Below are 24,940 nucleotides of genomic sequence, written 5' to 3' on the forward strand. Positions count from 1 at the left end.
AACACTAAGCAAGAGGATCATAAATTATTCTAAATCTAATTTTGATAGGCAAACATAATGAAAAAATTTAGGTTCTGTTTTTAAATTATTAAGCAGAGTTTTAGATAATTAAAATAAAGTTATAATATGCATTTTAAGAAATTATACAGAAGAGTAATTGACAGTCTGGGTTGCAACTATAGACCTGGAAAACATATAGTCAACAGTATCTCCTTGTAGGAACTGTTTAAATTGTTATTATTCCTGCAATAGTAGTAAAGTTTTGTATACATTGTGATCACGATAAGTCAGGTCATGAATGAGCTTGTTTACTACTGTGTGAAAGATTATTAAGACTATCCCAAAACTCAAGAGGTTCTAATGAGACTGGTAAAATTATCTGGACATTCTCATAAGATCCTTCTGACTCTTCAGATACATTATCATGGTCTCTTCAAAATTTTTCATTCAGCAAATATGCATTATATCTGGTATCTCAGAATCCTTTACATTAAAAGTGTTATAGTTTGTAATTCTGATTCCTCCGATTCCCCTTCTTCAGGATTGTTTCAGAGCAAGTCTGCAGCCTGGATCCATGGATAAGGTCAATTCATCAGTGGTGTCTGAGTTTGTATTACTGGGACTCTCTAGTTCTCAGGAGCTCCAGCTCTTCTTTTTCGTGTTCTTCTCTGTGTTGTATATGGTCATTGTGCTGGGAAATCTTCTCATTATCCTCACAGTGACTTCTGACAGCAGCCTGCACTCTCCCATGTACTTTCTCTTGGGAAACCTTTCCTTTGTGGACATCTGTCAGGCTTCCTTTGCTACTCCTAAGATGATTGCTGATTTTCTGAGTGAACACAAGACCATCTCCTTCAGTGGCTGCATAGCTCAGATTTTCTTCATTCACCTTTTCACTGGAGGGGAGATGATGCTACTTGTCTCCATGGCCTATGACAGATATGTAGCCATATGCAAACCCCTGCACTATGTCATCACCATGAGACGAAGGACGTGCACTGTTCTGGTAATGATCTCCTGGGCTGTGGGCTTGGTGCACACACTAAGCCAGTTGTCATTTACTGTGAATCTGCCTTTTTGTGGGCCCAATGTAGTAGACAGCTTTTTCTGTGACCTCCCTCGAGTGACCAAACTTGCCTGCCTGGACTCTTACATCACTGAAATACTAATTGTAGTCAATAGCGGAATCCTTTCCTTAAGCACTTTCTCACTCTTGGTCAGCTCTTATATCATTATTCTCATCACTGTCTGGTTTAAGTCTTCTGCTGCAATGGCCAAAGCATTTTCTACTCTGGCTGCCCATATTACTGTAGTAATATTATTCTTTGGACCTTGCATATTCATCTACGTGTGGCCCTTTACCAGCTACCCTGTGGATAAAGTTCTTGCCATATTTTATACCATTTTCACTCCCATTCTAAACCCCATTATTTATACATTAAGGAACAGAGATATGAAGATTGCCTTCAGGAAAATTATGATCCATTATTCAAGGGCCAAGAAAATTTCTGAAAGGCCAGTAATAGTGAGGAATTCCCTTTATTAAGACTGCTGCTGCTGCTAAGTCGCTTCAGTCGTGTACGACTCTGTGCGATCCCAAAGACGGCAGCCCACCAGGCTCCCCTGTCCCTGGAACTCTCCAGGCAAGAAAACTGGAGTGGGCTGTCATTTCCTTCTCCATTATTAAGACTAAATTCATTCAAATTCTACAAATCAATAGTCTGTTTATAAATATTTTCAACATGCTGCGTGGTACATCCTAACTCTGGTGAAAGTAATGAAGAAGATGATTTAGAGAATATTTAGTGGATATTAAGTTTTTTCCCAGATATCATCTTAGCAAAAGTTACATATCCAAGAATGTGAAAAAAAAAATATCATGACTACTGGTTCTGGAGATAAGTTATGGGATGGCTGTATACAGATAGCATAGATGCTTTGCTGCTGCTGCTGCTAAGTAGCTTCAGTCGTGTCTGACTCTGTACGACCCCATAGACGGCAGAGCACCAGGCTCCCCCGTCCCTGGGATTCTCCAGGCAAGAACACTGGAGTGGGTTGCCATTTCCTTCTCCAATATAGATGTTTTAGTTATAGGTAAATATAAGTAGGATGGGAAAAAAGAATGAGTAGCTGATTCTTTGGCGGGGATAACTTTAGACACTTAAAAAAATCTTATGTTTCCTAATTTACATGCCTAAGAATCAATATAGGCAAATAGTATTCAAGAATTTGAAACTGAATTTTCCCATAATAGCAGGGTATACTATTTTCCCAGTATCCCAGGATAGCAGCTTCACTGATTTAAGATAAGTGCATAAAATTAAGTGAAGATTCTTCAGTTATGAAATTTCTCCTCCAATATCAATTATGCCTATCCCATATTATTTTCCAATAATTAACAGTGCTTTAAAATATGGAAATAAATATAATTGGAAGTTTACTTTTCAAATATATAGTGGGCTTTCTCTGATCAGTTAAGGAAATGCCAGTTTCCTCTGAAATTACGAGTTGTAGAGGAGAATCTTTAAAGCTGACCAATTCAACACTGACTTTTCAGTCTGTTCTATAAAGAGCTGTGCAGCACTCTTTGTATGTGGGCCAAATACAGAGTTCTTTGTTATAATGATCAATGTTAAACATACATCCTGGTTAGCAATCAGGACCCCACAAACGGATCTCTACCCTGGACTCTGGGGACAGTTAGGGAAATTATTACTGTTGATTAGACGTTCTAAGTTTACTTTCCAAAATCTCTCAATTCATACAAGGCAAATAGATTATGTAAATATTAGTCTCTCTTTTATTCTAAGAATGAAAACTCTAATTTTGCACTTTATTGTTTGCCTTTTTTATTTATTGTTGCACTTTATTGTTCAGTTATACACTGTAATGTGAAGGCAGTTGGTTTTTAGTTTGGGTAAGTTGATTTGGTAGGTAATTTTTGACATTGAAATCTATATGTCATATATAATATTGAATTAATCTTAAATTTTTATTTTAATGGACTTCTTGAAATAAAATGCTAAATATTAAGAAACTGAGCCTGAATTCCCAGAGTTAATTTCACAGAAGAAGAAATGTTCCTGTCAGAGGACTCCAAATTTTGAATTTTTCCACATGGCCTCACTTACATTGTATACAAATGAACAAAGTATCTTTACAAGGTCTCTCTCAAGGAGCTATAAAGTGCTACCTATATCTCAACTAAGCTTTTGCAAAGAATGTCTGGAAAGCCAGCAATTTTTCTTGTAGTAGAGAAAAACACATTTTGTTCTTAATTCTTTATGTAATCTCTTTACGAGCTGCATATTCAAGGTCCTACCTTTAAATGTTGATGAAGTTTACAACTTTCTTAGCAGTAGATACAATTTCAGGTAAGTTAGAAGGATTTCCAGCCAATGTGTGCCAAGAAAAAGAGCAGTGGTCACAGTTATGTCTGGTGTTTCCTTTCATCAAAAAAGGTAATAAGAAAGGTTAGAAGAAAATTACAAGTATTCCTTTAATAAAAAGTATATTTTTCCTCCCTGAAGGAGGGCATGGAAACCCACTCCAGTATTTTTGCCTGGAGAATCCCACGGACAGAGGAGCTTGGTGGGCTACAGTCCATAGGGTTGCAAAGAGTTGGACACTACTGGAACGACTTAGCACACATATTTTTTCCTTAGTGCATTTCCTTTTTTTAAAAAAAATATGTATTTTTGATGTGAACCATTTTTAAAGTTTTTAAAAATGCCAGGAAGTCCCTCCTTTGTCCATTTCTTGACAAGAAAACTATATCAGTTAACAGTTTAACAGGAGAAAATCAAACAAAATTTAGTAACATACATACATGTGAGAGACCAGGAAAACTGGGTAACTCACCAAAATGGCTAAAACCTTCACCTAAATACTGCCTGCAGCTAAAGAAAAAAGAGGATGTTGGGGATAGAGGTATGGTGAGAGGAAGGCAACTTACATGGAAATACAAAAGCAAATGTTTGGTAAATGAATATTTGCGGAGCTGTGCAGAGACAATGGGACACTGAGAAGAATCTTAACAGGCTTTGCTGTGTTCCTCCCTGCTATACACCTAGTTCATATTATAGTTATTAAGGAGACACCACTTCAGTCGTGTCTGACTTTGCAACCCTATGGACTCTAGCCCACCAGGCTCCTCTGTCCATGAGATTTTCCAGGCAAGAATACTGGAGTGGGTTGCTGTGCCCTTCTCCAGGGGATCTTCCCAACCCAGGAATGGAACCCATTCTTCCCAACCCAGGGATGGAAACTTGTCTCCTGCATTGGCAGGCGGGTTATTTACCACCAGCTGGGAAGCCCATCACGGAGAAGGCAATGGCACCCCACTCCAGTACTCTTGCCTGGAAAATTCCATTGACGGAGGAGCCTGGTGGGCTGAAGTCCATGGGGTCACTAAGAGTCGGACACAACTGAGTGACTTCACTTTCACTTTTCACTTTCATGCATTGGAGAAGGAAATGGAAACCCACTCCAGTGTTCATGCCTGGAGAATCCCAGGGACAGGGAAGTCTGGTGGGCTGCCTTCTATGGGGTCGCACAGAGTCAGACACGACTGAGGCGACTTAGCAGCAGCAGCAGCAGGGAAGCCCATCAAGGTAATAGCTCCCTTCCTAAAACAGATCCTGTCTACATTCTTTAGGCAGTTAAAGGGAAAGTCAAAGTTTCTTCCTGAGTCTTTGCATCTTACTTGTCTTCATTTGAAAATAATTCTCATGCCAAAGAAATATTTTGGGGTAGCAAATTGTGCTTCCCTACAGCTATTTTAATGATAATCTCTTTTTCTTTTCCTGTAAGCAAAAGAAACTATTTCTGACCATTCAAAGCACAAAGTTACTATCATAAGAAATTAGTATAAAGGAAAAAAAATGTTGCTTTTTGTATCAGCTCTAAAAGGATCAAACCCTTAACCACTGCAGTCACCTACTGACAGTGCACCCGAGAGGAATTCAGAATGGAGAAAAACTGGTAGCACTCTATGCTTTGGATGCCTGCCTCTAGATAGTTCATATGCCCTTTGAAGGACAATTTTTCAATGACCTCAGATTCTTGTATTTTTCCATACATAGAAAAGCACTAAAAGCATTAATTTGCTCAACTGTCTGTTCCTTTGGAATTAGCAGTTATCTGCTATTTTGTTTGACTACATGTTTTTCTCAGCAAAAAATTTGTATTCTGGCTCCTCCCTCACCTCTTCAAACAGTTCTTCAGAGTTCTTTTGAGAGACTGTCTCCTGGGCTGTTCTCCAGGCTTTTCTGGTGGCTCTGACGGTAAAGAATCAGCCTGCAATGCCGGAGCTTGTGGTTCGATTCCTGGGTTGGGAAGATCCCCTGGAGCAGTGCATGCAACCCACTCCAGTATTCTTCCCTGGAGAATCCCCATGGACAGAGGAGCCTGGTGGACTACAGTCCATGGAGTTGCAAAGAGCTGGACATTACTGAGCAACTAAGCAAAGCACTCCTGGGCTAAAGTCTTCAGTTACGTCTCTGAATAAAATTTAACTCACAATATCTATGTTGTGCATTTTACTATTAGTCAATGTGTGGCCATATATATGTTTGGTTTGTAGAAATGTGCACATGATAATTTTACCAATCTTATATTTTCCCTGTCAGGTTTTTAATCTTATACTTATTCGTCTATAAAAATAACATAATAATTTAATCATTGAATATATTCCACCACACTAAAATATTATATTTCTTTACTCTCAAATTTATGGATTTTTGGGTTGTTTCCAGTATCGATCTCTTGAATCTATGCTGCAATACATGCCATTGTTCTTGTGTCCTTAGGTATGTGCACATTTTACTCGAGTGTGATTACACACACACACTTAGCATATACACATGCAAAGTGATAGGAGAAATCTATTTCAATCTCGTTCTTTAAAGATGGCCATTTAAAACTTACATCTACATCACAACCTTTGGAAATATGAAAGAGATGGGAATACCAGACCACCTGATCTGCCTCTTGAGAAATTTGTATGCAGGTCAGGAAGCAACAGTTAGAACTGGACATGGAACAACAGACTGGTTCCAAATAAGAAAAGGAGTATGTCAAGGCTGTATACTGTCACCCTGCTTATTTAACTTATATGTAGAGTACATCATGAGAAATGCTGGACTGGAAGAAGCACAAGCTGGAATCAAGATTGCCAGGAGAAATATCAATAACCTCACATATGCAGATGACACCACCCTTATGGCAGAAAGTGAAGAGGAACTCAAAAGCCTCTTGATGAAAGTGAAGTGGAGAGTGAAAAAGTTGGCTTAAACCTCAACATTAAGAAAACGAAGATCATGGCATCTGGTCCCATCACTTCATGGCAAATAGATGGGGAAACAGTGGAAACAGTGTCAGACTTTATTTTTGGGGCTCCAAAATCACTGCAGATGGTGACTGCAGCCATGAAATTAAAAGACACTTACTCCTTGGAAGGAAAGTTATGGCCAACCTAGATAGCATATTGAAAAGCAGAGACGTTACTTTGCCAACAAAGGTTTGTCTAGTCAATGCTACAGATTTTCCCTGTGGTCATGTATGGATGCGAGAGTTGGACTGTGAAGAAGGCTGAGCGCTGAAGAATTGATGCCTTTGAACTGTGGTGTTGGAGGAGACTCTTGAGAGTCCCTTGGACTACAAGAACCAGTCCATTCTGAAGGAGATCAATCCTGGGATTTCTTTGGAAGGAATGATGCTAAAGCTGAAACTCCAGTACTTTGGCCACCTCATGAGACGAGTTGACTCATTGGAAAAGACTCTGATGCTGGGAGGGATTGGGGGCAGGAGGAGAAGGGGACGACAGAGGATAAGATGGCTGGATGGCATCACTGACTCGATGGACGTTAGTCTGGGTGAACTCCGGGAGTTGGTGATGGACAGGGAGGCCTGGCATGCTGCGATTCATAGGGTCGCAAAGAGTCAGACATGACTGAGCGACTGAACTGAACTGAACTGAATATGAAATATTATATGAAATATAGTTGAAAAGACTTGTCCACTAAAAAGTATAGTCACAAACTGAAAGTAGAGAATTATTTTATTTGGTGGCAATGTTTAGAACTCCAAGCCTGGGAGACAGCATCTCAGTAGCTCTGAGATAACTTCTCCAAAGAGGCAGGAGAGGGAATCAGGCTATATACAAGTTTGTGACAAAGTGGGTAAGCAGTCTGAACATCAAAGACTATTGTTAAGTGGTAAGGAAAACCATCATGGGGAGATTCAAGGCTCAGGCTCACTGAATTCATTCCTTTCATATGCATCTCAGCTATCTAGGGCCAAATCCTGTTTCTAGATTGTTTACATCCTTAATTCCTTGTTCACCATATGGAGTGGCAGGTGTGGCAGATGCCTATTTCTTGCATCCCCCCAGCTCTTCAGCAATTGCCATGGGGGGTAGGCTGGTGGCATCTGCTGGATCACAGTCATTCTGCTCTGTTTTGGGGGACCTCATCCACATTTGGAGGCCAGAAATCGCCGATGACTCAACATTTCTTGTTTATTGATATGGCAGGAGATATTTTCATTTCACAGACAGTTGAAATATTTTGGGGGAGAAATAGATTTTCATGTAGAAGATATGAGGGTGCCTTAAAATATTTGAAGAGACATTATGTTTAAGTGGGAGCAGGTATTCTTTATTAAACTACAGATGGTAGAACCAGTTAAGCACTCTAATAATAGACTAAGCTGTCCTGTGAAATAGTAGGCTCCTTGTGATTGGAGGAAACTACTCAGAGGCTGGGTGATCATTTATAGGACAGTATGATTGTTTTCTTGGGCTCCAAAATCAGTGCAGATGGTGACTGCAGCCATGAAATTAAAAGACACTTGCTCCTTGGAAGAAAAGTTATGACCAACCTAGACAACATATTAAAAAGCAGAGACATTACTTTGCCGACAAAGGTCTGTATAGCCAAAGCTATGGTTTTCCCAGTAGTCATGTATAGATGTGATAGTTGCACTATAAAGAAAGCTGAATGCCAAAGAATTGATGCTTTTGAACTGTGATGTTGGAGAAGACTCTTTAGAGTTTCTTGGACAGCAAAGAGATCAAACCAGTCAATGCTAAAGGAAATCAGTCCTGATGCTGAAGCTGAAACTCCAATACTTTGGCCACCTGATGTGAAGAACTGACTCACTGGAAAAAGATCATGATCCCTGATGCTGGGAAAGACTGAGGGCAGGAAGAGAAGGGGACAAGAGAGGATGAGATGGTTGGATGGCATCACCGACTTGATGGACCTGAGTTTGAACAGGCTCCAGGAGTTTGTGATGGACAGGGAAGCCAGGCGTGCTGCAGTCCACGGGGTCACAAAGAGTCAGACATGACTGAGTGACTGAACTGAACTGGACTGATTGTTTTACTGACAGAAAGTTAGGAATTGAAAAATTACTTTGCTGACTAGGAATCAGTGATAAATAATCTTTTGCTTTCATACCAACTAGTTGGTAATAAACTTTTTTCCTTTCTTTTCCATTCCTGGAAAAATTATTTTGTAAAACATAATTACTCCCACTGTTGGATGACATCAGATCTCTAAAGGGTGATTTCTCACTTCCCCAAAGAAATCAGTTTCCTGGATTGAGGATGGAAAGCTTTATATTGCATTACCTTAGATATTATAATTGTATAGTCCAGGACAAGAGGAGCAGAGCCTTCACTACTTCAGGACAAGAACTGAGGGGTATGCTTTTGCACAGCTCAGTTCAGGGACAAGTTTAAATGCATCAAGTCAAGAGTATATTGCAAATATTTTTAATATGATGGGCAGCCAAGTTGATAATAATAGGATTGATATTTGATAAACAAAAGGAAGTATGATATAACCATTATCTGTCCCTTATATGCCATTTTTTTATGCTTTCTATTCAGAAGATAATAGGCCATTTGTTAAAACAATTATTTACTATCACAATTTGCCTAGAATGAAGAAGGGGTAACTATATAATGGCCAGTAAGGGTAACCTTTACTGGTTTTGCTTTGCTGTCAGTCACGCAGCTGGAAAGTGACAAAAGTTAGTTGTTCCTTTTTTACTAACGGGTTCTACCTTAAATATTAAGAAGAAAATGAGATATAACATTGACCCTAGTCTGTTCTACTTGGATTAAGAAATCATAGGAAACTAGGGTGGAGAAGATTTTGTAGTTGTTTTCTGTATTTTGAAAAATGAAATGACAAATCTTATCATCTATTAGATACTTTGTAGAAAATTTGGATATTTTCAGAAAAACTTTTTTAAAAGATGAGACGATCTTTAAAAATTGAATAAATACCACTAACTACAGGTTATTAACCATTCTGCTTTCCCTTCCTCCTCTTCCTTCTACTTTCCTCCTTCTCCTCTTCTGCTCCCCTTTTCTCCTCTTCCTCCTAATTATTTTCTTCTTATCTTCATCTCTCTCTGTCCCTTTCTCCCTCCCTCTCTCTTTAATGTTATTCCACTAAATTATCATGATATTTGTCAGGCTTTATCTAGGAGACTGAAAGTATGAAGTCCCTCATGGCCACAAATTTTATATGTTTAAAATTAATAACTGTAGCTTTGTAGGATCATTTTTAGTTTTGGAAATGGAATTTCTTTTCTTTCCCATGTTTGTTTGTCTTCTTCTCTGTATCGTTCATGTAAATACATGATAAGAAAAGCCAACACTGGCCCAAATCTTCCACACGGAGATGAGAATCGCATAATGGAAGTTTGTAATGAGGTCAGGTCATGCCTTTTTAATCCGTTTCTATTCTTGAGTAACTTAAGTTTCTGATTCCCCTTAAAACTAGAGATTGTAACTCAAATGCACTGAGTAAAGTCCTTGAAAGGGTAGAATTTAGTGCCTCAAAAATCAGGTTATCATCACATAAATTAAAGCTTCTAACAGTCTAAGTATTTTTAATTGTTTAATTTATGGTTACTGTTCAGTCTTGCTCTTAAGCTTTTAAATATCTGTTGTATTAGTTATATCTTTCACTGAAGAATACAGGGTGTAGAACTTCAATCAATATAGTGACAAATTAATACCTATTGTGTTGTGCTGGGTACACAGGGCTAAAGCCAAAAATGTCTCCTGATCCACAAGAGATTGTGCAGGGTTTTCTTCCGGCATCAAGTGGCCACATGGTGCCCAATGTATTAAAGCAAAATGTCAAAAAACAATTTAGAGGCAATTAACATATTACTTAAATTTTCTCTTTCGAAAATCTATTATGTGTTCAAAATGCACCACATATAGTCATATAAAATATTTCCAAAAGGACAGACAGATTTTGACAAATCCAGGTGTGTCAGGCATGTTTGGGAAGAGACAAAAGGCGGAGTTGGAAGAGATTGAAGACACATAGGTGACTCATTCACCTTTGGTCTTATGTAACAGAAGGTGAACTCTGATTATTGTTCAAAGGATGAAAGGAATGTTCTTGATTTTCACAGAAACTTTCAGAGTATTACCATTGCCTCTTCTTTCCACATTGTCACAAATTGTCACAAATATTAAGCTTCCTAAAGCACTGTCAAACACTTTGTGATTCTCAGTTTTTAGAACATTAGTGTAATCCACTGGCATTATATTCAAGGCTACTTGCATCCATGATTTGCTCCTAACCTACCATTCCCAACTTCATTTTGACTGTTCCTTAGCACACCCTTCTCCAGCCAAGCCACTGAACTCATGGCTCTCTGAGTATGCCTTTCATGTTTTCACTTTTGTAGCTTTAGTCCTGCTATTCCCCATGCTTAAAATAGCCGTTTCCTTCAGTTTTGGCTAGCAAATCACAAGCTTTTAAATAGTAAAATAATACATATCCCATGATATGTTACCTTACCACTTTGGCATAGTTTATTTCATTTTGCTAGTATCTATGGTATTATTTTATCAGTTATTGTTTGCTTGTTTCTGATTTTATATTCTTATTTTTAATATGAATATCTTATCTCTCTATGATAGAATCTATATCTAATTATCTTTATTTCTCACTTCTACTTTCCACAGCAGTTATAGACGTTAAATACTAGTTCATTGACTATTTACATAGTCTCATTAAATTAACTTTTAATTAAAAACTTATCATATTTCTTTTGTATATATACTAGATACAGTGTCAATCATTGTGACATTTTCCTGATTTTCTTTTACTTAGGTAACAGTGGATTGGATACATGGCTCACACAAATGAATCAATGGTATCTGAGTTTGTGCTTCTGGGACTCTCTAATTCTTGGGAACTTCAGCTTTTCTTTTTTGCCATCTTCTCGATAGTGTATATGACATCAGTTCTGGGCAACATCATGATTATTGTTATTGTTTCCTCTGACTCCCATTTGAACTCTCCTATGTACTTCTTGCTCAGTAACCTTTCTTTCATTGATATCTGCCAATCTAACTTTGCCACCCCCAAGATGCTTGTGGACTTCTTTGTGGAACACAAAACTATCTCCTTTGAGGGTTGCATGGCCCAAATATTCCTTCTTCACAGTTTCGTTGGGAGTGAGATGATGTTGCTTGTAGCTTTGGCATATGACAGATTTATAGCCATTTGTAAGCCTCTACACTATAGCACAATTATGAATCGAAGACTATGCATAATTTTTGTGTTTATTTCCTGGGCTGTGGGTATTCTTCATTCTGTGAGCCACTTGGCTTTTACTGTGGATCTGCCGTTCTGTGGCCCCAATGAGGTAGACAGCTTTTTTTGTGACCTTCCCCTGGTGATAGAGTTGGCTTGCATGGATACTTACGAGATGGAAATTATGACCCTAACTAACAGTGGCCTGATATCACTGAGCTGTTTTCTGGCTTTAGTCATTTCCTACACTGTCATTCTGATCACTGTCCATCACCGTTCCTCCAGTGGATCATCCAAGGCACTTTCTACATTAACTGCCCATATCACCGTGGTGATTCTTTTCTTCGGGCCTTGCATTTATTTTTATATATGGCCTTTTAGCAGACTTTCTCTGGATAAGTTCCTTTCTGTGTTCTACACTGTTTGTACACCCCTGTTGAATCCCATCATCTACTCTCTGAGAAATGAAGATGTTAAATCAGCCATGAGAAAATTGAGAAACCGTCATGTGAGCTTCTGGAAAAACTAGGGAACACCATGAAGGAACATAAATATGCAATGGAAATGAAGAGCCCCTACTGGATCACAGCATCAAGCCAATTATTTTTGCTAATGACAGGGGTTATTGAATTACAGAATTAGATTTTTTTCCCAACTGCAAAGGAATTACATAAAACCAGTTCCTGGTTTGCTATTTAATTTTAACCAGTTTTTCATAGTTTGTAATTCTAAAGTACTAATTCTCTTGAAAATATTTAGTAACCTTTCAAAATATTTTATAAATAATTTAGAGATTCTAATCTACAAAAACAGCTATTCATATTACCAAATTTGTGATTCTCTTCAATTGAACTTGTGTAATTTTTATGCCTTGCAATCAAAACACACAAGTAAATTCTGTTTCTGTTAGGCTCTATCAACTTATTCATAATATTTTTTTCTATAAATTGACATGGTGGAAAAATATTGTTTTAAAACTTAGATTTCACCTCACTTGTATACATTTGTTTCATGTTTTTTAGCTTATCTTTTCCTCATGTATTGAAAATTTTTGGTTATTTATAGTTTTTCCTATCTGCTGCTGCTGCTAAGTTGCTTCAGTCGTGTCTGACTCTGTGTGACCCCAGAGACAGCAGCCCAACAGGCTCCTCCATCCCTGGGATTCTCCAGGCAAGAACACTGGAGTAGGTTGCCATTTCCTCCTCCAATGCATGAAAGTGAAAAGTGAAAGTGAAGTCGATCAGTCGTGTCCGACTCCTAGTGACCCCATGGACTGCAGCCTACCAGGCTCCTCCTGCTATGTCCCAATAAAATTTTTCTGTTTTTTCTAGATTATTGATATACATTTCTATTCATTACAAAACTTTTTCTAAATATTTGGTGCTATCAGCAGCATACATATCTATTTCCCTAGCTTATTTATTTTTAAGTAGTTATAATGAGTTCTACATTAGTCATAAAAAATTGCAAATATCTTTGAAATTGTCTGCAAATACATCAGATATAGAATATTTAAATCCACAGAAAAAGTCAATTCCATATGTACCTAAAACATACAAATGCACAAAAATGACAAAATTTTTTTGAAATTGAAGATCAAGTCTGAGATCTCTTCTTTCATATTTCTTGGAAAACAGAAGAGAAAGTAAAATTCTTGTACTTGTAATAATGTTTCGCATGCATCCTAAGTCGCTTCAGTCATGTCCGACTTTTTGTGACACTCTGGACTGTGGCTTGCCAGGCTCCTCTGTCCATGGGATTCTCCAGACAAGAATATTGGAGTGGGCTGCCATGCCCTTCTCCAGGGAATCTTTCTGACCCAGCGATTGAACCCAGATCTCTTATTATCTCCTGCACTGGCAATTAGGTTCTTTACCACTAGCACCACTTGGTAATAATGGTTTTAAAATCTGTGCTGGAGAAGACTCTTGAGAGTCCTTGGACAACAAGGAGATCAAACCAGTCAATCCTAAAGGAAATCAGTCCTGAATATTCATTGGAAGGACTGATGCTGAAGCTGAAGCTCCAATACTTTGACCACCTGATGTGAAGCACCACCTCATTTGAAAAAGACCCTGCTGCTGGGCAAGATTGACGGCAAGAGGAGAAGAGGACGACAGAGGATGAGATGATTGGGTGGCATCACCGACTCAATGGACACGAGTTTGAGCTAACTCTGGGAGATAGTGAAGGACAGGGGAGCTTGGCATGCTGTAGTCTATGTGGTCCCAAGTAGTCAGATGCGACTTAGCGACTGAACAATAAATTATTGTTTCATTCTCTGGCCAAAGATTTCATATGTACTTCTCCCTTTGCCTTATGAAAAAGGCCTTATAACAAAAAGACTAAATGTATTCTACAAAGAAAAAAGAGTCACTTAACAGAAAATAGAAAGCCTGCAATTGTCATCACATTGGGTTCAGTATTTTAATTAAATTTTAAGACATAACTTAGTGACTATGTATTTAGATATTAACTCTGCATGATAAATCAGAGCCAGCTGAGTCTTAGATATAGTCTTTTAGAACCATGATACTTATTATTAGCTAAGGATTCTTGGAACTTTAGACTTCAGGTCAAATTCATTTGTACAACATCAAACATGGTAATGTTCCTTTAACATGACTTTTTTTAAAACAAATTTTATATAGTGCCAAAACATTTAAAATATGTAATAAACATTAATGCATTCATGATATTGTTGGTAGTATTTTTTTGCCTTTTAACTCTGACTTGCAAGTGAAAATGGAGAGTTGCCAATAGTACCCTTGAAAACCTGTCATTTAGCTGCTCTGATCCTCAGTAATCAAATATTGAGGTAGAGGAGGGGTAGGTGACACAAGGGAAAATGGAGGCGAGGGAGAACAGTAGGAGAAAGAGGGAAATTAGAATTTGTGAGTGGCCATTTAATTTGGCCAGTTCCTTGTACTACGAGACACATTCTTCCATTTTCTAATCATTGTTGGGTCTACTTGGGACTTTAGTGATTGGGCACAACCTATCACATTGAGTTTGATAAAAAAAACTCAAAAGTCAAAAAGTTAAAAAAAAAAAAGTTGGCAAATATGACTACATTAATTTCCACAAAAGTTTTAGTTTCTTTTTTTTTCTTTTTTAAAAATTCTATCACAAATAAAGTCAAAAGAAAAATTAGGTGACAAGCAGTATTATCCACAGGGGTAATATCTTTAATTTGTAAAGAGGTTTTATAAGTCAGTAAGCAAGTACCCATGGCATCCAGTCCCATCACTTCATGGCAAATAAAGGGGGAAACAATGGAAACAGTGAGAGACTTCATTTTTTTGGACTCCAAAATTACTGCAGATGGTGACTACAGCCATGAAATTTAAAGACGCTTGCTCCTTGGAAGAAAAGCTATGACAAACATAGACAGTATATTAGAAAGCAGAGATATTACTTTACCAACAAAGGTCCATCTAGTCAAACCTATGGTTTTTCCAGTAGTCATGTATGGATATGAGAGTGGGACTATAAAGAAAGCTGAGTGATGAAGAATTGATGCTTTTGAACTGTAGTGTTGGAGAAGACTTTTGAGAGTCCTTTGGACTGCAAGGAGATCCAACGAGTCCATCCTAAAGGAAATCAGTCTTAAAATTCATTGGAAGGACTGAGGCTGAAGCTAAAGCTCCAGTACTTTGACCACCTGATGCGAAGAACTGACTCATTTGAAAAGACCCTGATGCTGGGAAAGACTGAAGGCAAGAGGAGAAGGGGATGACAGAGGATGAGATATTTGCATGGCATCACTGGCTCAATGGACATGAATTTTTGCCATAGCTTGCAGTTGCAATATGTCTGCTATTCCTGAATAAAATCATTTTTCTGGTTAAGGTAACTGCCTGCTTTATGTTAAAGGTTGGCATGACTTATGGTTTTATTTTATTTTTAAAGATTAAACTCAGCCATTAAAAAGAATACATTTGAATCAGTTCTAATGAGGTGGATGAAACTGGAGCCTATTTTACAGAGTGAAGTAAGCCAGAAGGAAAAACACCAATACAGTATACTAACGCATATATATGGAATTTAGAAAGATGGTAACAATAACCCTGTGTACGAGACAGCAAAAGAGACACTGATGTATAGAACAGTCTTATGGACTCTATGGGAGAGGGAGAGGGTGGGAAGATTTGGGAGAATGACATTGAAACATGTAAAATATCATGTAAGAAACGAGTTGCCAGTCCAGGTTCGATGCACGATACTGGACGCTTGGGGCTAGTGCACTGGGATGACCCAGAGGGATGGTATGGGGAGGGAGGAGGGAGGAGGGTTCAGGATGGGGAACACATGTATACCTGTGGCGGATTCATTTTGATATTTGGCAAAATTAATACAATTATGTAAAGTTTATTCTAAAAATGAGATATTGCTTATATTGATTTCTTATGTGGCTATCTATCATCTTTGTATTGAAGAAGAAAATTGCAATAAGTTAACATTGATGAATGTTAGGAATAAACTTTCAAACCATAAAAAAAAAAAGTTTAAAAATAAAATAAAATTAAAAAAAAAAGAAAAAAAAAAGATTAAACTGGAGGAATCAATTGGAAAAAGTCAGGATGGGGAACAAATGTATACCTGTGGCAGATTCATTTCGATATTTGGTGAAACTAATACAATATTGTAAAGTTTAAAAATAAAATAAAATAAAAAAAAACCAGAAAACTAAAAAAAAGGGTAAAAGTTGAGATCATCATCAGATCTTGAAACTTTTGAGGAGAAAAATGATAATGGTTTAGACAGGGGAGTTAAAATGAATATAATTTAGTAAACTGGGAATATTTTGGAAGAATACAAAGTAGTATGTAGGAAAAAAACTAAGGAAAAAGAAGGAACTAAGTTTCTGGCTGAAATGCTGGGACAAAAGAAATGCCATTAGCTGGGGATGGGGCAGAGTGAAGGGGGAATAGGTTTGCAAACAGAAGAACTGAAATATCTGTGAAGTATTAAAGAGAAAGATATCAAGAAGGAAGCTGGTCTATCAGTAGAGAATTCAGAGAAACCTGGGCTTCTTTATTAGCTCACCAAGTTTCCCTTTCTAGCAGTCACCTGCTCTTCTCTGTAGATGTCAGTCCTTTCACTGCTCTGAGATCTCTTTCCACAAAATCCAAAAGCAAACTACATGCATATCTAAGCAGTTTTACCCACTGTATGCCCAAATGAACTTTCTGATTCTAGTGTATGGTTAAGTAATGAGGAAAGACAATTAAAATATTGGATTTTGAGGGGTAGCTTATTATAAGGTATGGAGTTTGAAAAACTTCATCATAGATATTTCCATAAAAAGAAAAAAGCAAAGGATTAAAGAAAAGATTCTAATTCTCTTAGGCCCATTGCCTGATTTATATTTCTTATGATACATATTCCTGCTCTGGGCATTTGGGCTAGTGTTTACCGCCTTAGTCACTTTAAACAAAAGGAAAAAAGGCATATGGAGGGAGACAGCTTGTTAAACAAGAGTAACCGGTGTTGCAAACTCCTAGGTCACTACATTTCCCTCTTGTGATATGTACTTTGCTTTCAATTATAGACAAATAACTTACATGTTTTTATCATCTCATTTTTGAGAAAAACAACTCAAAGTGTGTTAATAATTCCCACAGCAAGATGACCTCACTTAATAAAGGAAGTTTTTTTAATGGGCTATTGCAGTCCATGGGATTGGTTATCTGAGATTTGGGGTTATGTAGTATATGGGCTCTTGTGACTCAATGTTTTTTTTTTTAAAGCCAATAGGTTTTGGAGGTTTCTTTTCTTCAACCTATTATTGCTCCCTTGTGATTTCTCTCAAAACTGGCACGCAGAATTTAATCACATGAAGCAAAAAATTAAATATAGATATTAACATTCAGAGTTAAAGGGATTCTGGGCTAAAGTAATTATAGAATTGAGATGACAAGATTCTGTAATAGCCTATATTGGACAAGAATCTGAAAAAGAATGGATATATGTATATGTAGAATTGAATCACTTTGCTATACACCTGAAACTAACACAATATTGTAAGTCAACTATACTCCAATATAAAAGAGTTAAATTAAAAAAATAACTTGGAGTTTGTATATGAGATTCTAAAATCTGAAATAAAACATTAGACTTATCTGATTATTGTCACTGCTAACATGTTGATGGACTGAAGCACCCAGGTGAAGGTAAGCATATTGCTAAATTATTTTGAAAAAATAGATATGGTGATAGAGAATAGAATGGGGCAAAAAGTTGTCATTTTAATAACCCAATAGATTTTGCATTTATCACTTTGAAAACGCTTGTCAAGCCTTGTATATACATTGATACACTATAGGAAGATGTTTTAAAAAGCATAAGATTCTATGAATAATACAAAAAAGTACTTAGTAATTTTTATATTTTAAAATGCTCTCAATATGTGGATGTCTTACCTTGAATAGATACTACAGTGTATCTCATGTAGCTGTCATTGACTGTGACGACAGACACAGAAACATTTTCCCAGATTCTGAGATCTGGCCAGAAGCTTCATTTCAAGGGTTCTTACAAGAAATCACAGATCATTTCAATTTTATTTTGAATGACACAATTATCACCATGCATTTATATAAAAATATAAATTGCTTTTCAAATTCTGTATATAGAAGTATATGTATAGAATTTGGAATGCAATTTTATATCAAACAAAAAAGACTAGGTTTTTAGTGTGTGTCCATATTTTAAGACTGAATTTACAGCTTTCTAAAATTGTTTAAGCCTATGAGGCAGAATATTGTTCAAAAAAGTCGATTATGCCAATTTCATAGTAAGGTTAAAAGCTAAGTTTCCATTATTTAATTTCTAATAAACCAGCCCAAATTATACTGATGTTTTTCAAGAGAATGCTTATTTCACATAAACAATTTGTTGCACATGTTTGCTATTCCTTTTGTCTGAAGTAGATTTCCTCAAGGCTTGCTCTTCATTTTCTTTAGTTGCTGCTGAAATGTAACCTGCCCAGTGAGGCTTTTATGACCACTTGGTTAGTCCATATTCCTTTGCCCTGTTTTATTTTCTCTGGAACACTTATTACTAAATGACATAATATATATTTTATCTCCATTTCCTGTGTCAGTCCCATCATTTCTTTAGGATATAACCAAATGAAGATGGGGCATATTCCCCCCCCTCTTTTTTTCCCATTGCTTTGCCTCCAGAGCCCATAAGGTTGTATGCTGCAGAGCAGACAATTTGTATTATTTGTTGAGTTAATTAATATATAAATTATGTTTTCAGTTGACTTTGGAAAAACACTTTTGTTATTGTGATAAACTCATCAGAGAAAGAAGAGATTAAAAAATGACCAGCAAAGATAAGTGGTACAAATATGTTTAAATAACAAACATATCATAGTAATTAAATTACATTCAGTTCCATCTTTGAAGTGCTTTGAAGGTCTGATTAAATAATATTATATTCAACTGCTGTGAAGAGGAGATCATATGGAGAGAAAGAGTGATTGAAAAGAACATATGCTTCTGAATTCTAGGAAGATATTTTGACTACTAAATCATGTAAAACTCAAATTGTTTTAATATAGAAAAGTGAAAGTAATTTGTCACTCATAGTAGTTTAACTTGCTACAAATTAACTTCTCTCTCTTATTATCACTGCAGATTTTCTCAAATGCATGGACACATCTCACTTATTTCTCCAATGTCATTGCTAAAGTAACTGGTCTGATTTTCATCTCTTTGCACTTGGCCTAAATTTCTTGTCCCTCCAAGATTCTGTAAAAGGCATCAGATTAATCTTTTGAATTTGTAATCTGAATGTGTAAGTATGGTACATGGGACTTTCAAAGTGCTATTGAGATCTTGCACACTTCTATAAAAAGTGTATTCGTATATAATATCAAATCAAATTTTCCCTTCCTTCCATATTGACTTATCTATTAGATAAATCTATTATCTCTGTCCATCTTTTATCTAGCCAATCCATAAATGCAAAAGTAAATGACAATTTGTATAGTTACGTAACACAAGGAAAATATAAATTCCTAGAAATAATATAATATCCTTATTATTAAATAATTAATAAATTAATAAATAATTATTTTTCTTCCCCTTAGCTAACTTGAGCAGCCCAGATTCATTTAATGGATGGAGCAATAAGTCAGTGGTTACTGAATTCATTTTGTTGGGCCTCTCTAGTTCTCGGGAACTCCAGCTCTTCCTTTTCTTTATCTTCTCTGTGTTTTATGGTGCTGCAGTGTTGGGAAACAGTCTTATCATTCTCACAGTAATTACAGACTCTCGATTGCATTCTCCGATGTACTTTCTTCTTAGCAATCTCTCCTTCATTGATGTGTGTCAGGCTACATTTGCCACTCCCAAGATGATTTCGGATTTCCTCAGTGAACACAAGACCATCACTTTCAAGGGATGCATGTCACAGATTTTTTTCTTGCATGTTTTTGGGGGCAGTGAGATGGTACTTCTTGTTGCCATGGCCTATGATAGGTATATTGCTATATGCAAACCTCTGCATTACATGACCATCATGAGCCGAAGAGCGTGCACTGTCCTGGTGGGGGTCTCCTGGGCCATTGGCATCTTGCATTCAGCCAGTCACCTGGTATTCATAATAGATCTTCCTTTCTGTGGACCCAACAAGGTAGACAATTTCTTTTGTGATCTCCCCCTCGTGATTAAACTTGCCTGCTTGGACACCTATGTTTTAGAGATCCTGGTGCTCACAAATAGTGGCCTGTTGTCACTTATCTGTTTTCTCCTTTTGCTCATTTCTTACACTATCATCCTTGCTACTGTCCATCGCCAAGCCTCTGGTGGGACATCCAGGGCACTTTCCACTCTGTCTGCCCACATTACTGTTGTAGTTCTGTTCTTTGGCCCATTAATCTTCATCTATATTTGGCCCTTTGAAAGCTTCACAATTGATAAATTTATCTCTGTGTTTTTTACTGTATTCACTCCTCTTCTTAACCCTATGATTTACACTCTAAGGAATAAAGATGTAAAGGAAGCCATGAAGAAACTAAGGAACCAACACGTGGGTTCCAAGGAAGCCTGTTAGACAACTGTGATGAAGCAACACAAGTCCTTTCTTGTTCTTTGTAATGCCCATGTATAGTTGTTATTATTGTGTCTCTATCATAATTAGTCTTTCCGGTTATAGGACCTGAATTGGTCACTCTAAAGTTGGCAAATGCAATGCAGAACCTCATATTATGTTACCAGTTTTAATATTCTGTGGCTCACTTCATCTTCCCTGAAATAGTAACTGTGCTGTGCTGTGCTTAGTTGCTCAGTCGTATCTGACTCTTTGTGACCCCATAGACTGTAGCCTGCCAGGCTCCTCTGATTCTCCAGGCCAGAATACTGGAGTGGGTTGTCATGCCCTTCTTCAGGGGATCTTCCCAGCCCAGGTATTGAACTCAGGTCTCCCACATTGCAGGCAGATTCTTTACTGTCTGAGCCACGAGGGAAGTCCCAAAATAGTAATTACATGTATTAAAATTTATAATTTCCCTTATATAGGTCTTGTTAAAAAATCTTGCACACATCTAACTTGACTGGAGTAGCATAGAAAGCAATTTAGTGCTAAAAACAGAAACTGCTTTGACATTACAGGCTAAATGAAAACTACTTTCATAAGTTACAGTTCATAATTATTTCAGCTAATAACTTGATTCCTATAAGTAGTTGCAAATATTCGACATTCATAAATAAGGCAATACTGTTCATAAATTTTAAATTATATTTATTACTTATGTTAAATTTTAAATACCCCAAATACTATAGTATCAATGATAGGACTGAGTTTTGACACTCTGATTTTGAAACAAATAACATATCAATAGCATCACCAAGGCCATAATTCAAACTATAAGAGTAGTCTTATGCTTTCTGGGACAACAGTCATAGCACTTTACAGATTTTATTTATATCATTGATAATAAACCTACCAGCTAAAAATGATTATAGGATATCTAAATAGACAGTGATGTTGTTTAATTAATGTGAGAGTTTAAATTTCAAAGTGGTCACAGAAAGCACTGCTGCTGCTGCTAAGTCGCTTCAGTCGTGTCCGACTCTGTGCGACCCCATAGACGGCAGCCCATCAGGCTTCCCGTCCGTGGGATTCTCCAGGCAAGAACACTGGAGTGGGTTGCCACTTCCTTCTCCAATGCATGAAAGTGAAAAGTGAAAGTGAAGTCGCTCAGTCACGTCCAACTCTTAGCGACCCCATGGACTGCAGCCTACCAGGCTCCTCTGTCCATGGGATTTTCCAGGCAAAATTACTGAAGTGGGGTGCCATTCACATATTAGTAATTATGAAATTTATCTCATACTTTAAAAAAAAATTTAAGTGAAATTTCAGAAACATCTCACCAAATCAGGGAATGACTAGGATAAAGAAGGTGAGCACAATTGATTCAGCCCCTTATTAGTCACAGATCTATCACTGTTATCACCACATCACTGATTCATGCCAGCCACATCACTGATTCATGCCAGGAGGTGTTTATTCTGTTTGAAAGTGAAAGTGAAGTCACTCAGTCGTGTCCGACTCTTTGCGACCCCGTGGCTTGTAGCCTACCAGGCTTCCTCTGTCCATGGGGTTCTCCAGCCAAGAATACTGGAGTGGGTTACCATTTCCTTCTCCGGGGGATCTTCCCGACCCAGGGATTGAACCCAGGTCTCCCGCACTGGAGGTAGACGCTTTAACCTCTGAGCCACCAGGGAAGTCCTATTCTGTTTGTGTTAGCTTTAAATCCAAATGTCATTTTTTAACTGAAGATGTAATTGTGTATTTGTTTTTATTACTTAGATTGTAAGACAATTACTTTTCTATTACCATATTTATCAGTATACAAAAAGTTTAACATGCAAGCACATGCAGTAAGTGCCATAAGAAGGATATAATATTCAAAACAGTGATTTTCAGGTAAGTTATATTGTTGTTTGATACACATGAGGCATTTGAGTGATGAAATTGGAAGGTAGTGGAAAACTAGATTGTTCTTACCTCAGTCATATCTTTGATACATTGTACCGTGCCGCAATCTGATCTCTTTATCATATTTGTTGTCCACATGTGAGAGTGTGAGTTTACTTCATTGGATATCACGTTAATAAATTTAAATTTATTAAAAACATGCTGTATGAATATTATGCAAATGAGAGATGACAGGTTTTACAAAAGAGGCAAAGCCATAGTTCCATGGTCAGTAAAAGATTTCAAATGAAGTCAAGATATCTATTAAAAAGTTCATTACTAGATAATAAAGGCAAGTAAAGGATATAATAGACATTATAAACATATGTTTAAAATGGTATGTTATAAACATATGCAGTGCTAATAATCTCAGTGTGCTAATGTTCAGCTTTGTTCAATTCAATGCAGCTCAATACTTTTCAGCATTTTTAAACTTAATTTATGCAGATGTTGTGGGCAGAGGAGACTAAGAAAGAACTCTGGCCTCATATAAATGACTGAATATTAAGGAAATAAAGACTCACAGAACTTACTCTGTATTCGAATTGCAGAAGGGCTTCCCTGGTGGCTCAGAGGTTAAAGCGTCTGCCTGCAACGTGGGAGATCTGGGTTCGATCCCAGGGTTGGGAAGATCCCCTGTAGAAGGAAATGGCAATCCACTCCAGTACTCTTGCCTGGAGAATCCCATGGGCAGAGGGCTCGGTAGGTCCATGGGGTCGCAAAGAGTCGGGCACGACTGAGTGACTTCACTTCACTTCATGACCAGCAGAGCACATTTTGCTGGCCAACCATCAGAAAACCTCATAATTGATACCAATTTAATGAATTGCCCTAGTGCAAGTTTTCGGAGAAGGCAATGGCACCCCACTCCAGTACTCTTGCCTGGAGGGTCCCATGTATGGAGGAGCCTGGTGGGCTGCAGTCCATGGGGTCACACAGAGTCGGACACGACTGAAGTGACTTAGCAGTAGCAGTAGCAGTGCAAGTTTTGGCCCACAGACTTACAGACCTAGAAATGCCAATCTGTTGATAATTGCAAGAAACTTGGGGGAATTTGTCAAGTTCCACTGAAATTGTAATTATAAAACAAATCAAATAGTCACAGCATTGTGATTAGAATAGATATCAAATTATTAGTGCTTTTGGTGAACCTGGGCTTCCCTGGTGGCTCAGAGGTTAAAGCGTCTGCCTCCAATGCAGGAGACCCGGGTTCGATCCCTGGGTCGGGAAGATCCCCTGGAGAAGGAAATGGCACCCACTCCAATACTCTTGCCTGGAGAATCCCATGGACAGAGAAGCCTGGTAGGCTAAAGTCCACGGGGTCGCAAAGAGTCGGACACGACTGAGTGACTTCGCTTTCACTTTTGGTGAACCTATATTGGTTACTTGATTGACATAAGATCATCATACCCTGATAACCCGACAGGGAAACACCACCTGAACAATGTTGGGGTGGGCAGTGTTCTGATTTGCCTTGGTGACTCCCTCTCTTATTTTCCAATACATTCAGGGCTGCATATAGTCTTTTTCAGGGTGTGTTAATACCTCTCACCAGATTAAAATCAAAATTTTCTGGCCTAAGAGTCACTGTAATTGAATTGAAGAGAATTGACATATGTTATATCCATTATGTATGCTTATAAAACCTAATTCTCAAATGACAACCATATTTTCCTATTTCTAAATACTCATGAGTCATATATCATAGGCAGCAAATTTCATGAAAAGCTATGTAAATCATAAACACAAACAGAAAAACAATCAATCTATTAGGTAGTAAAAATATATTTTAAAACAAGAGAGAAGTGTTATGTTCTTAAAATTTGGAAATGTGGAAGTTCTATTTAGTGAAACATTACTGATAAATTTTTAGAAAGCAATCTGGTATATTTATCAAAATATGTCTATATTCATAACTTAATAAATTTATCTAGGCATCTTCTCTCTTGAGTAATTAAACTTCCAATTCTCAAGCACAAAATTAAATATTTATAAACATTATACATTATGGACTCTAGAAAATAGAGTCCCCATTAAGAAAGCTAGTCATAAAGAAAAAACAAATTTTGACTCCTTTCATGCAAGAATGCCATTGAAGACAGAGATTGATATTTATTCCTCTTTCTGGAAGAATATTCCTCCACCCAATGGAACCAGAATAAACTTCATTCTAAAATTTGACAAGCATCATTATAAGGGAATATTTTAAGCCAATTTCACTTAAAAACAAGTATAAAAATTTCCTTTAAAAATAGCAATACAAATTCAAGAATATATAAAAACAGGTAGCAAAAGTGATGATCTAGTTAAGATATCCAGAAATATAATATGGTTTGAAATTTGACTATCATTCAATGTAATTCACT

The 24,940-nt window shown here is 37.2% G+C and overlaps 3 protein-coding genes and 1 non-coding gene across 4 annotated transcripts; all 4 read left to right on the forward strand.

The window, feature by feature from the left end:
• Window positions 1–528: 528 nt before the first annotated feature.
• Window positions 529–1,546, forward strand: LOC133255380 (olfactory receptor 4K5). Its single transcript, XM_061429838.1, has one exon. The coding sequence runs from the start codon at window positions 575–577 to the stop codon at window positions 1,544–1,546; it is 972 nt and encodes a 323-aa protein (XP_061285822.1). The 5' UTR covers window positions 529–574.
• Window positions 1,547–11,172: 9,626 nt separating this feature from the next.
• LOC133255381 (olfactory receptor 4K1) lies at window positions 11,173–12,108 on the forward strand. The gene has a single exon (XM_061429839.1). It carries the CDS (start codon window positions 11,173–11,175, stop codon window positions 12,106–12,108), a length of 936 nt encoding a protein of 311 aa, XP_061285823.1.
• A 6,224-nt stretch (window positions 12,109–18,332) lies between these two features.
• Window positions 18,333–20,648, forward strand: LOC133255196 (olfactory receptor 4K1-like). The gene is made up of 2 exons (XM_061429744.1): window positions 18,333–18,378; window positions 19,684–20,648. The coding sequence occupies exons 1-2, from the start codon at window positions 18,333–18,335 to the stop codon at window positions 20,646–20,648; spliced, it is 1,011 nt and encodes a 336-aa protein (XP_061285728.1).
• A 3,084-nt stretch (window positions 20,649–23,732) lies between these two features.
• On the forward strand, window positions 23,733–23,804 carry TRNAW-CCA (transfer RNA tryptophan (anticodon CCA)). The gene has a single exon. It is a non-coding gene; the product is annotated as a tRNA-Trp (tRNA).
• The last annotated feature ends 1,136 nt before the right edge of the window (window positions 23,805–24,940 follow it).

The sequence above is a fragment of the Bos javanicus genome, chromosome 10, assembly GCF_032452875.1.
Source record: "Bos javanicus breed banteng chromosome 10, ARS-OSU_banteng_1.0, whole genome shotgun sequence".
Lineage (NCBI taxonomy): Eukaryota > Metazoa > Chordata > Mammalia > Artiodactyla > Bovidae > Bos > Bos javanicus.